A 14,392-nucleotide genomic window follows, 5' to 3' on the forward strand; every position below is an offset into this window, starting at 1 on the left:
ACTTTCTTTTCTACATGTAGGTCAACCGTTTGGCCCGCCGTATTCTTAGAAGTAACAATAGAGTAAGTGGAGAAAATGGCATCCACCTTCCCATAGAAGAAACTGGCCAATTTTTCACAAAGATCCTGACTATGCGTAGATGTAATCGCCACTGGGTTGGCCAAGCTAATACTCTATTAATTAGTTCCCAAGCTGACTTATTTGCTCTGTTAATCTTCATGGAAAAAAATAAAAGCTTTTCCTGGTGAATCTGCTGTTTGTATATGGCAAGACCCCGTTTATAGTCCTCGTTAACAGTATCCTTGTACTCTGTTCTCCATCTTCTCTCCAGATGTTTACAAATCAATTTTTGTTCCCTGAGTTCCTGTGAATACCAAGGAGCGGAGGGCAGCTGTCTGGTGGGATAGAACATCTTTCTAGAAGCAAGCATGTTCCCTGCTGTTTGTAGCCAGCTAGTATAAGAACGTGTTGCCTCTTATAAATTTAAGGGGGGCAAAGCTACAGTCTTATTGAGGATATCACACAAATCCTCCGCCACTACTTTATTCCACGCTCTTTTCACCAGTTTTTTTTTAACTGGCTTCTGAGAGTGGCGCTTGGGAATAGTGTGATCAAATAGAACCGCTTTGCGGTCCGACCATGGAAGTGGAGTGATATTGGTGACTAATAACTGGGGATTATTAGAAAAAATTCCGTCAAGTATATGTCCTGCCTGATGAGTCGCATCAGTCACCAGTTGCTGTAAATTAGTACTTTCGCATCTCTCTGCTTTCCCCTGCGCTTGCGCACAAACTGCTGCCATGCGCCTAGCACCATGGTGCAAAGATGCCTGCATAATGGGGAGATTGTTTTTGTGCAGGAAGGGCACCTTCCTGCCCAAAAATAGTCACAACAGGCATGTCCCTCTTTCAATGCATGCTGTAGAAAGCAGCACCCATTGAAAGCGGAAAAAACAAGGAGAAATCAAAACCTTTCTCCTTGTTGCACCTCTCTCCGCCATCCCTATGGTGTCGAAGCATTCAGACACATTTCCAGATTAACGATTCCTCGTAAATCTGGGAATGTGACTCGTTGCATGAGAACACCCACAACAACACCCGTGGAACGCCCCTTCCACACAAAGTGCTGCATTTAAAGGGGCCATATTTACAAGGGCAGGAAAAGTCACGCAGGGTGGCTTTTCCTGTCCTTGGAAATATGGAGCAGTAACATGCGCCACCAGTACAGCACAAAAAGTGATGTAGTGGTGGCACAGGAGGCTTGTAAATCTGCTACCAACTATTTAACTTTGAAAGTCAAAAGGAAATAGGCCCCAGAATCAAATTATTAAACTTCAGAGGAATGTTAGTCTGTTACATGTGGGATGTGTATGTGTGCTATTTTTTTGTGACTTCCAGAGTTGGCACCCATTTATGATTACTTTAAAGATGTTGTTAATGGTTGAACACCACAGAAGGAAAGGCACTTTTAATGGCCAAACAGTTAATCCAAAAAGTTGCCAGCTCAACTATGTCAACCAGTGCCACTATAATCTTGTTCAGGCTATTACATGTAGGCCATACTATCCAATAGACATAGAGCACAAAAGATAAGTGGCTTCAACTTGATTTTGTCTTCTTTTAAAAAAACACCAAATTTAGGACCAATTAGTTTCAGGTTAGGAAGCCAACAAGCAATGGATATGTCTTGGCAAAAGTATATAACCAAGGGTGTGCACCAGATCGGACTGAAACATGTTGACAATTATATTATTGGGTCTCATAACTTAGTCTATAGTGCTCTTGGGTTTTACACCATATGAAAGAGAGGTAAAAATAAAGGAACATAATCTAAACCCACCCTGACTCATTTTTTACTATATATCTCACTTATTTACCCCGGACATTGAGGAAATTGAGAATTTCAGCATTTGTCCACTGAGTAACTATCCAAGATCAGGGAATAGTATTGCATGTTTCGTTTATTGACACTTCAATTAATACGTGTGCCACCCATGCACCAGAAGTACAGTAGTGGTTAAGAGGAAACTGATGGTGAAGTATCTCACTAAGGGCCAGATGTAGGTCGCCAAATACCGGTCGGTAACGGCCGATTTCGGCCGTTACCCACCGGTATTTGGGATTTGACATGTAGGTGGCCTGAATTGTACTGATTCGGTAAAAGTAAAATACTGAATCGGTAAAGTTACCGAATCGGTAAAGTTACCGAATTGGTAAATCCAGATGTAGGAGGCACTTTAAACAGTGCCACAGGCCATTACCGATTCATAATTTACCACCAAATAATATTTGGTGGTAAATTATGAATTACTGTGTACATGCACATCTGTGCATGTACACCGGTGCCATGTGGTGTATGTGTGTCACATTGCACACAAGCCAGAATCTGGGGTGCAACAGGGTGTCAAAGTGACACCCTGTCCCCCTTGTAAATTCGGTAATTTTACCAAATCGGTATTTACCGATTCGGTAATTTCCATTGATTCCAATGGGCCTCAAGGCCCATAGGAATCAATGGCAATTTTCGAATCTGTAAATACCGATTCGGTAATTACCGATTTTTACCGATTCGGTAAAAATACCTACATCCAGATTGCCAGTTCTTAAATACCGAATCGGTATGATTCGGTATTTAAGAATGGGTAATCTGGGATTACCTACATCGGGCCCTAAATGTGGGTCATGGTTAACACTGTTATTAAATAGCAGAGCCATACTTTGAAAGTGTTATATAACTGTCAGAAATGGGGTCCTTATTTGCCAGAGGTTTACACCACTATTGTCAGGGTAAGCTAGATTCGCTCTAGAAAATAACCTGTGCTCACCCTCTGGTAGCTTGGTACAGTGATGTCTGGCTTATCTAAAGAGGTATTGTGTAGTGCAATTTGGCAACACACAAACACACCCACTAAAACATTGAAAACTGTACAAAAATACTCCATCCAAGGTTAGGAAAATAGATGATATTTTTATGAGTAAAACATGAACAAAATGAGAAAAATCCAATACGTAGAATTTTTTAGGAATGCTTGCAACTATAGTGCTTAGAGTCCTAAAGCCCCATCCCGCGCTAGACCGGGTAAATACAAAGTTCAGACCAACCAGGATGGAGCCCAGGCTGGCTACAGCACTCAGCAGCTCCTGTTGTAAATATACCTTTGATGGAGGAAGTGTTGACTTTGAAGACCTAATGAGAGGAACTGGGGAGGTGAAGCATTATTGTAGATCCCTGGCATGTCTGTGATGCATCAGTTCTGATCTGCCCAGTCAGTGAAGCTTCATCAATGAACCCCTTTGCAATGCAGGCAATGTGTTGTCATCGAGCCACGCAGTCCGTCGCTGCTGAACCATGCAGTCAAATGAAGCGATAACCTCAACCAGCAACTGTGTCGAGTGAGATGCGTCAGTTCCAATCGGAGCAAGGTCGCTGATGCTTGGATTCTGCTAGGTCAGCACTAAAAAGATAACTTTCAAGGGCCCAGGATTGGATTGTCACAGATGGCAGGGTCCAGTTGCAGTGTTGTAGGGTGTAGGGAGTCTTTATTGTCCCTTAGAACTGCCCCGGAAAAGGGGGTAGTCGAGCAATCCCTTAGAGTCACTCTGGATTCAGGTGAGATGGGTCCAGTTCTTTCCTCATCAGAGCAGACGGCAACAGGCCGCACAGCAGAGCAGAAAAGCAACAGGCAGCACATCAGAGCAGAAAAGCAGTTCTTCCAGATCAGCACTCCTGCAAAGTGGCAGCCCTAGTAATAGCACAGCAGTCCTTCCTCCTGGTAGAGTTCTTCACAGGTCCTGTAGTGTACTGTCTTGGTAGGGGCAGAGACTCAAAACTCATTCTCAGTTGTGCCACTGAAGTGGGGATTACTTCAAACAAGGGTCTTTGACCTCTGACCCTTTGTCTGAGATCTGCTCTTCCTCAGCAGCTCCGCTGTGCCGTGCCTCTGACCCCACACAGGCAGGGTTCGAGACTGCGCCGTGCCTTGTGCTCCTTGCTCGAGCCCGTTCCTGTGCTTGCCCTTCTCGTTGTGCTGGCATTGTTTTTTTTTCGTTCTTGTGCTGGTTTTGCTTATTCTCAGTTTTTTGCTGTATTATATTTGTACTATGCTCCCCTGCATTGTGCCCTTTCTGTTGACTCGCTTTGTTCCCTCCCATTTTTTCTGCTGTGTTGTCAGCTGTTCACTTCCCCCTCGTTTTTCCCACCAAAACCTCTGCCCCAGACCGCTCCCCCCTCCCAGCTGCACGTCCCTCCCCCTCCCCTACTTAATGGCGGCCGCTGCACGAGCGCGAGCAAGACCTCTGACGTTTGGTCTGAGATCTGCTCTTCCCCAGCAGATCCGCTGTGCCCTGTTCTGCCTCTGACCACACCCAGGCAGGGTTCGAGACTGCACCGTGCCTCGTGCATCTTGCTGGTACCCGTTCCCGTGCTTGCCCTTCTCGATGTGCTGGTATTGTTTTTTCGTTCTCGTCCTTGTGCTGGTATTGAATATTCTCTATTTTTTGTGGTGATATATTTTTACTGTGTCCCCCCCTGTGTTGTGCCCTTTCAGTTTTTTCTGCTGTGCTGTCTGCTGTTCACCTTCCACCCGCTTTTCCCACCAAAACCTCTGCCCTGTGACCATCCATCGCTACGACACCACCACCCTACTCGCACTCAACACCGGGAGACACAGAGCCTGCCACCAGACCCTCACCACAACCCCGGCTTCCAACACCGCCGACCCAGCAACGACGACACACTATGTGCATCCTCCTCAATCCATGCTCCGTATACAAGCACGCCATGGAAATCTGGTTCCTACTCGACTGCTTCTCGTCCGACATCCCCTTCCTCACGGAGACGTGGACCAACGCCTCCTCCACCCCCAACATCAACATCGCGATCCCGGGCGTATACAAGATTCAGAGTAAAGACCGCCCAACCACCCAGGATGGGGTCTCGCCATCGCCCACAAAGGCACCCTCCGCCTCACCACCTCCAGCGAAACATTCCTCTCTGCCGAATACCTGCACTTCCAGATCCAGACCAGCCCCAACTCCACACTCTAAGAAACCCTCCTCTACAGATCTCCTGGCCCTCCGTCATCCTTTGCCACCGCCATCACCGGCTTCATCGCAGCCCACGCCTTCGCATCAACGAACTACATACTCTTTGGAGACCTGAACTTCCACCTCGACAAACCCCAGCGACCCCAACTCCACCAACCTTCGTGACAACCTCACCAACATTGGACTTATACAACTCGTCACCACATCGACCCATAGAGACAGGCACACCCTCTACTCCATCTTTGCTACAGGAAACAGCATCCACTTCAGCCACACAACGCAACCACCATGAACCGACCACCACAGCGTACACTTCAGCATAGAAAAACCCAAGGCACTCAAACCAGCCCCATGCCCACCACGGAGGAACTGGAGCAAGGTCACCATGAGCAACTTAACTCTACCCTCAACCGAGACAACCACACCTGGACATCTGACGCAAACATTGCAGCCAGAGAACTCCACACTTGGATCTCCAACTGCGCAGATGAGCTCGCCCCACTACGCAACGGCAACAAACAGGGCTCCTGGAAAGCCGTCTGGGACACCACTGCTCTCCAAGAAGCCAGGCGCACCTGTAGACGCCTGGAGAAGAACTGGAGAAACACCAAGACAACCGAAAACTACTCCACAACCAAATCAGAACCACCAAGAGGAACTTCATCCACAACAAAATCCTCACCAACTCCAGAAAACTCTTTAGTGCCATTCAGGAATTCACCAACCCATGCAGCGAAGCCCAAGACCTCTGCGACAAGCTTGGAACCTACTTCCACCTCAAGATCAAAACCCTCTATGACTACTTTGTCGACCATCCTCCAGATGTCGCAGCAGACCCCCACCCCAAGGGACACCAGCCAACCCACCATCTCCAACTGGACACCGATCACCGACCAAAGACACTGCCTCGACCATGAAAGGCATCCATTCGGGGGGCCCTTACTGACCCCTGCCATCCTCACATCTACCACAGAGCTGCAGCTGCCATCGCACCCAAACTGCAACACACCATCAACACCACCTTCTAAACAGGTACCTTCCCAGATGACTGGAAGTGCGCAGAAGTCAGTCCCCTGCTTGCGAAGCCCACTGTGGACCCCTCCAACCTGAAGAACTACCAGCCCATCTCGCTCCTCCCCTTCGCAGCCAAAGTCGCAGAGAAAGCGGTCAACAGGGAACTGACACGATTCATCGAAGAGAACGCCATCCCTGACCCGTCCCAATCCGGATTCCAAAGCAACCACAGCACTGAGACCGCCCTACTCGCCACCACAGACGACATCCACACCCTCCAGGACCAAGGCCACTCTGCAGCCCTCACTCTACTCGACCTGTCAGCCAGCTTCGGCACCATCTCTCACCGCACACTAGTCGCCAGACTGCACGATGTCGGCATACAAGGAACAGCCCTGGACGGGATCCGATCGTTCCACACCGGAAGAAGCCCGAGAATAAGACTACCGACATTCCTCTCCGACCCTACAGAAATCACCTGCGGAGTCTCACAGGGGTCATCACTAAGCCCGACCATCTTCAACATCTACATGGCCCCCTCGCAGCGATCGTCTGACAACACAGATCAACATCGTATCCCACATTGACAACACTCAGCTCATCCTCTACCTCACCCAAGACTTTGCCACCGCCAAACTCAACTTCCAGAAAGGAATGAAAGATGTCACAGTCTGGATGACCAACAGCTGCCTTAAACTCAATGCAGAGAAGACAGAATTTCTCGTGCTGGGAACCATGGTTCCCATGAGGCACAGGGCCAGACTGATTTGTATATGGCCATGTCTGAACTGGGGTGGGGGAGGGAGCTAAAGAATGATGATGGATTAAACCCAGATCAGTTGACTGGGGGTGAGTGTTTGCAATGTTCAACACTCCGTTCATCATCCCCTTTGGTTTTGCTTTGTTTGTCCTAAGTAGGCAGTGTATGCCCAGATGTAGGTCCCTTGCTCACTTTGCCACTGGATTCAAGATAGCCTGGCTGATGAGAGTTATGAACCCAAAACTAGTCCCAGGATGCTTGTTTCCGGTCCAGGGAAGACATGGCTTGGCAGTTTGGGCTGGACTGTTCCTATGAGGCACAGGGTCAGACTGATTTGCATATGGCCATGTCTGAACTGGGGTGGCGGAGTGAGCTAAAGAATGATGATGGATTAAACCCAGATGAGTTGACTGGGGATGAGTGTTTGCAATATTCAACAATCCGTCCATCACCCCCATTGGTTTTGCTTTGGAACCACCTCTTCAGCATGGGACAACACCTGGTGGCCGACCGCCCTCGGAAGCCCAGCGACCACCTCAGACCATGGCAAGAACCTTGACTCGTCACTCACCATGAACCAACAAGTCAACGCCGTCACATTCAGCTGCTTCAACACCCTCTGCATACTTCGCAAGACCTTCAAATGGATCCCCCCTGAGTCAAGAAAGACAGTCCCCGACACACTCATCACCAGCAGGCTGGTCTATGGAAACACACTCTACGCTGGCATCAACAGGTCCATATTCTGCAAACTCCAGACTATACAGAACACCGACCACAGGCTTGTCCCCTGCAGCCCCCGGCATGATCACATCAGCTAACAACTACAAAAACTCCACTGGCTCCCCGTGGAGAAAAGAGTCACCTTCAAAATCTTCACCCACGCCTACAAATGCCTACACAACAACGGACCCAAATACCTCAAGGACAGAATCAACTTCCACATACCCAAAAGAAACCTCTGATCTTCCAACCTCGCACTGGCCGAAACCCTGCGTATCCACAGAGCCAGAGTAGGCGGAAGATCCTACTCTGACATTGCGGCCGAGACTTGGAATGAGCTACCGAAGACATCAGACGCGCCCCCTCCCTGAACACCTTCAGGATGGTTGCAAGACCTGGGTCTTCGGCTAAACAAACCTGTGGACCCCCCCCCCCCCCAGTGCCCCGAGACCCCCAAGGGTGAGTAGTCCACTTACAATCTGCTGATTGATTGATTGAAGAGCTCAGAGCTCCTTACATCCCAGCACTTGCTTCAGACTACATGTAGGGTGTACTCAGCTCTTTGTGTTGAAACAGGACACTACCTATTCCGGTGTGTCAGGTCTCCCATCCCTTCCTGCCAAGGAAGAGTGATCGTAATGCAGATAATCATTCAGATACACCTAACCGCCCTGCATTTGTTGCTGTCTAGAGGGAATGCACAAAGTGAACCTGTCACACATGCCAGATGTGTATTGGAGTTAGGCTACAGGCACACACAGCAGTGCGAGCAGAGAAATGTCTACTTTCGCAATGTGGCATTTGTAGAACAGTAATGTTAAATCCAAATTACCAGTAAAGAGGATTTTTCATGAGGATATATCATTACCTTTCCAAAGTTATAAAACATGATGCATCATTTCTAATCAGGAATTACGACTTAAAAGTGTATTCAGAAATTATCAATGTTAACCAAATAGAGGAGTAGGCCTCACAGTTGTGAAAAACTAATGTAGGTGGTTTTCAATACGAAGGACTCGGAAAGCTTAAAAGCACATGTCCCACCTTTTAGTAACACAGCACGCTGCCCTATGGGTTACCTGTGGCCAACCTTAGAGTTGACTTATGTGTAATAAAATTGGAGGCTTAGGCTTCGCAAAGGGTTCCCTGCGGTGCAGGCCTTTGAACAGTTTGAAAGGCTAGTTGTGTGGGTGGAACAATCAGTTCCACAGGCCCTCTTGTAGCAATTAGGGTGCAGGGCCTGAGTATATGGTATTCCACTCTACAAGCAACTTACAAGTAACTTAAATATGCCAATTATTTATGTACCAATATCACCATATTAAGGGAACAAGCGCATGCACTTTAGCCCTGGTCAGCAGAGGTAAGCAGGCAAACCGTTTTGGGGGAGACCACCCTAAGGATGACTAGTCTAATAATATCTAACGTATGTAACTATAGTTCCCAAGTGTAAATGAGCCGTGCAAACCCCATGTTTCTTGGAGAAGCCTCTAGTACTTTTTGCTGTGTATATCAGAGGCCATAACATTTCCGTCTGAAACAAATGGTTATTTCATCAGCACTGATTTAATTTATTTTACCCTAAATGAATGCCTTAGTATGTTAGTTAAACCCAATACGTCTGTATATAGTAGCAGCACTGTTTTTGATGAGACATTACAACCGAAACACTTACTTAAATGATAGGCAAACACCATTAGCACTATTGCTTTTCTAAAATTACATTCCAGTATAAGTGTTAAGAATACTAAGAAACAAATGAATATTTTAAAATGAATTTACCAGTGGTGGGTCTTTCTGGCTTTTCAATGGCAGGCTGCTTTGGAAAACCGATAATCACAAGTCCAAAGGGCTTTCCAGGAGCTTCCACCACGTGGGTGGTAGGCTCGTTGCCAAAATCATATATTGCTACGGAGTACTGAGTTCCAGGGATTGTTTTCCACTCAATATTAGAAAGTGATTTTCCATCAAAGGTAATTAGAGGCACTGCAGATGTTTTTACTATGAGGATTGCCCGATTCTTTTCCAAAGTGGGGTTACTTATAAATATATACTTGGGGCTATATTCCGATTTGGGTGGAATGTTGAGCAAGAAGCTGTCATATGACCTGGCTCCAATTTTCCCTGCTGTGCAGTAATATGTCACCTGGACCGGATGATTGGCTGTGATGAAGATAGTGGTGAATTCTGGTATTCCAATCTGGGTTACCTCTCCTGCCTTCAAGGTTTGACTTTGCTTGTGGTCTCCTACTTGAAACTGTATATTAGTAAGCTGGTACGCGACAACAAACACCATGTCAGTATTCCCCGAAATTGCCAATGAAGTGAAGAAGAAATTTTGCCCCCATTGGGTGACGGGATGCAGAGAGGTAGAGACTTGGTAGGATGGTGTGACTGACTCAGGACTGCTATAGCCACTGAGTACTGTAATGGGTTTTGTGGCATTGATTCGGGTGCCTGACAAATTGTCTTTGCTTTTCAAGCGGATTACCTCAAAAGGTTTGAGGGAGACAGCGATTTTACGTCCTGGTTTGTAAGTTTGTCCTTCACAAACCACAGTTGCAGTCGGGTAGATGTCAACATTGTTTGGTTTTTGGAAGTTGCCAATTGAAACTTCTTTATCGTCATCACCTGATTTTCCAGGCGGTGTCAGCACATAATACTCAACTCCTTGTTGTTGCAGAGGAACAGGTGTAATGGTCTCAACACGGGAGCCTATGTAGATGATAACTGTGAGTGATATTGAACTTTCCGAAGTGATGATGAATGGGGCAGCTCCAGTCTGTTTCAGCAGCATCCCAGGAGGAATATTGATTGTGATGGTGGTTGCCTGCCCCTTTTGTAGGGTCACCTCTTTCTTTAAATTGGCAGGTACATAGATGATGGTGACAGTGGTTGGCTCTTGGGCCGTGATTTGGAACTCAAACTTCACAGGATTCTTCTCATCATGGATTGTTGGGGTGGGAATAACAAAGTCCTTTCCCACAGGGGTTGGCGACTTTTCACCTAGAAGAAAAAGATCACATCATCACTAGCCTATCCATCTGAATTGGAAACTATATAGAGTATGATTTATCAGGAACATTATTAAGAAAAACAAAAAAGTGCTGGATTAAATGAGTGATGAAAACTCAGCCTCCTCTAATTTCTCTGGGCTGCATTTGAGTCCAAAGTTATTTTCCTCACTGTGTACTGAAGACTGATACCAACCATTGAACATCTGTCTTGGCATTTTCCAATAATGGCATTCCATGCCCTCGTGTAATTTTTCCATCATGTTTTTCATGTTTAGCATAGAATGACTTTGCATATTTCGGGACCTTTCAATACGAGCTGTACGTGTGAAACAGTATTATTGTAAGAAACCAACTGCACTGCTTAGTAATACATTCATTGTAGCACAACCTATATCCTCGAAATTCCAATCCTTGCTGAAATTATGCATCCTAGTTCTCAGCAGAGGAGATGAATTCTCAATAAATAAAACATGACTCATGCACTGTGTCCTGGTCATTTCTTACTTGTTTATTACATCATCTTTTAATTAATTTCTTTACTCGTCTGTCTGTTGTTTATTTTTAGGCGTGACGAGTATCTCTTGACTGTGAGAGATAACCCTAAAAAGAGGTTTAAGAAGAAGTAGTATTGTGAGGTGACAAAACCAGTGATTTCAAAACAAGGACCGTATTCACCCAAATGCGAACAAAAAATACGAACTACTTAACCTAGAAAGTTAAAAGGAAAAAGGCCCCAGAATCAAATGATAAACTTCAGCTATATGTTAGTCTGTCACTTACATACAAATACTTTTTCTGTATGATGTCCAGTGGCACTATATTGTGGGAAGTGCATTATTGCTATTTTTATTTTGTGTTTGTGATTTCACATGAGTGGGCACCAGTTTATGATTACTTTAAAGATAATGTTAATGGTGGAACAAAACAGAAGCAAACGCATGTTTAATGACCACACCTTTAATACGAAAAGGTGCTAGCTCAACTATGCTGACCATTGCCACTATAATATTTTTCATGCTATTACAAGTAGGCCAAACTATCCAATAAACATAAACCAGGAAAGTTAAGGTGTACCAACTTGTTTGTGTCTTCTTTTAAAAAACACCAAGGTTAGGACTAATTAGATTCAGGTTAGGAAGCCAACAAGCAATTGATCTGTCTTGAGGAATATGCATCACCAAGGGTGGGTGCTAGATAGGACTGTTGACGACAACATCAATGGGATTCCTAACTCGGTCTATAGTGCACTTGGTTTTTAAAACATATGAAAGAGAGGTAAAAATAAAGGAACATGATATAAACCATTCCTGACTCACTGTTTACCAAATGTCCTACTTATTCACCCCTGACATGGTGGAAATTGAGAATTGCAGCATTTGTCTATTGAGTTATATCCAAGTTCAAGAATTAGTGTTCCATGTTTCATTTGGAGACACTTCAATATTCAAGGGGGCAGCCCATGCACCAGAAGTGCAGTTGTGGTTAAGAGAAACCTGAGAGTAAAGAGATCAACTAATGTGGGTCAAGGTTAACACAGTTATTAACACAGTTATTTAATAAATAGCAGAGCAGTACTTGGAAAGTGTTATATAACTGTCAGAAATGGGGTCCCTAGTTGGCAGAGCAATGCCTCTAATGTGTGGATTTCTTCAATGAAGGGTCTTTGAAGTGCACAGATGTCCTTTCATTCCACCCCTGTCCCCAGACTATCGGTAGGGTCTACTCGGCCCTTTGTGTTCAAACAGAACACTGCCAATTCAGCTGTAAGTGCCAGCTCCCTCCTCACTTCCTGCCCTAGAAGGGTCTTAAAATTTCAGCAGAGTATTCAGACACACCTAACCGTACTGTGTTTGTGGCTGTCAAGAGGGAATGCACAAAGTGTAGCTGTCACCCAGCCCAGATGTGTATTGGAGCAGGCTGCAGGCACCCAGAGCAGTGAGCAGCAGAACAGAAATGAACACTTTTTAAATGTTGCGTGTCTAAACCAGTAATGCTAAAGCCAACTTTACCAGTAAAGAGGATATATAATGATGATTTATCATTACCATTCCAAATTTATAAAACATGATGTATCATTTCAAATCAGGAATTACAACTTAAAAGTGTATTGAGAAATTCTCAATGTTAACTATGAGAGAAGTAGACCTCACTACAGTAGTGAAACATAAAATTAGGTGACTTTCACTCCAGGACATGGAAAACGTAAAAACACATGTCCTACCTTTTAGTTACACAATGCACTGTCCTATGGGTCACACAATTGCCTACCTTTTGGGTGACATGTCTAATTAAAGGAAGGGGAGGCTTAGGCTTGGCAAACTGTTTTCAAATGCCAATTCTAAGTGGAAGTAAACTGCACACAAAGGCCCTGCAGTGGCAGTCCTGATATAGGTTTGAAAGGCTAGTTTTGTGGGTAGCACAATTAGTGCTGTAGGAGCACTAGTGGCATTTAGGGTGCAGGCCCTTAGTGTATGGTATTCCACTCTACAAGAGACTTACATGTAACTTAAATATACCTGTTGTTTATATACCAATATTATCATATTGAGGAAAGAAGCACACGCTCTTTAGCCCTGGTCATCAAAGGTAAGGTCCTCGGAGTTCTAAGGCCAACAAAGATAATCATCAAAAAAAGGAGGTAAGCACTCAACCTGTTTAGGGCAATACCACTCTAATGATAACCGGTCTAATAATAAAATACATATATAAATATAGTTCTCAAGTCTAAATGAGGCATGCAAATCCCAGTTTTCTCAGAGAAACCTCTAGTACGGTTATAAACTTTCCATCCGAAACAAATGTGTATTTCATCAGCGCTGATTTAATTTACTGTACCCCAATGGAATGCCCTAGTATGTTAGTTAAAGCCAATCCGGCTGTATATAGTAGTAGCTCTGTGTTGTTTTTCCATCAAACAGTTTTATTGAGCTCTAAGGTCACTATACAGTGCTTTTGATGAGACATTACAACAGAAACACTTAAATGATAAACACACACCATTAGCACTATTGCTTTTCTAAAATTACATTCCAGGATAAGTGGTTAGAATACTACTACTACAGAGGTTGGTGACTTTTCACCTAGAAGAAAAAGATCACATCATCACTAGCCTATCCATCTGAATTGTAAACTATATAGAGTATGATTCATCAGGCAAATTAATTAGAAAAACCAAGAAGTGATTGATTGAATGCATCATTAAATCTTAACCGCCTCTTATTACTTGGGGCTGTACTAAGTTGATAGTTCTTTTTCCCTCTGTTCCTCTGAAGACTGGTACTAACAATATCAAATATTTCTTGGTATTTGCCAATGGTGGTTTTCCGGTTCTTAATTGAATTTTTTTTCTGTCATGTTTTTCTATTTTTAGCATTGATTGACTGCATTTTATTGCTGGACCTTTTCGTTTGACATGTGTGCATCAAATATGATATGTGCAACGAAACAGTAGTGTGTAATCTAGAAGTGAATTACCGTTCAACTCAAGTCTTTAATGTACATCAAATTTATACTAGTACAATCATTTTAGCACAACCTATATCTTTCCAGTTCCGGAAGTTACTGAAATGATGCCTCCTAGTTCTCAACAAAGAAGATAATGTTACAATGAATAAAACATGCCACACCCACTTTATCCTGGAAATGTTGAATTTTTTGCTGATATCATCTTTTAATCAATTTCTTTATTAGTTTACATGTTCATTTTAGGCTTTACATGACAGGTGTCACTTGCCTGTATGAAATACTCAGAAAAAGAGCTTTGAGAACGATTATTGCGATGAGGTTTAGAGACCACCACCATGTTAATTCTATTTTCTATAAGCTTTAGATTG

At 44.5% G+C, this 14,392-nt stretch overlaps 1 protein-coding gene across 1 annotated transcript in view; it reads right to left on the reverse strand.

Annotated features, from left to right (window-relative positions):
* Positions 1 to 14,392, reverse strand: part of LOC144769654 (uncharacterized) — a 108,523-nt gene that overhangs the window by 18,741 nt on the left and 75,390 nt on the right. The window contains exon 12 of the mRNA XM_078653829.1: positions 9,325 to 10,548. Within this exon, the coding sequence (XP_078509955.1) occupies positions 9,325 to 10,548 (1,224 nt within the window). The remainder of the gene's footprint in view (positions 1 to 9,324; positions 10,549 to 14,392) is intronic.

Source organism: Lissotriton helveticus, chromosome 7 (assembly GCF_964261635.1).
Source record: "Lissotriton helveticus chromosome 7, aLisHel1.1, whole genome shotgun sequence".
NCBI classification, from domain to species: Eukaryota; Metazoa; Chordata; class Amphibia; order Caudata; family Salamandridae; genus Lissotriton; species Lissotriton helveticus.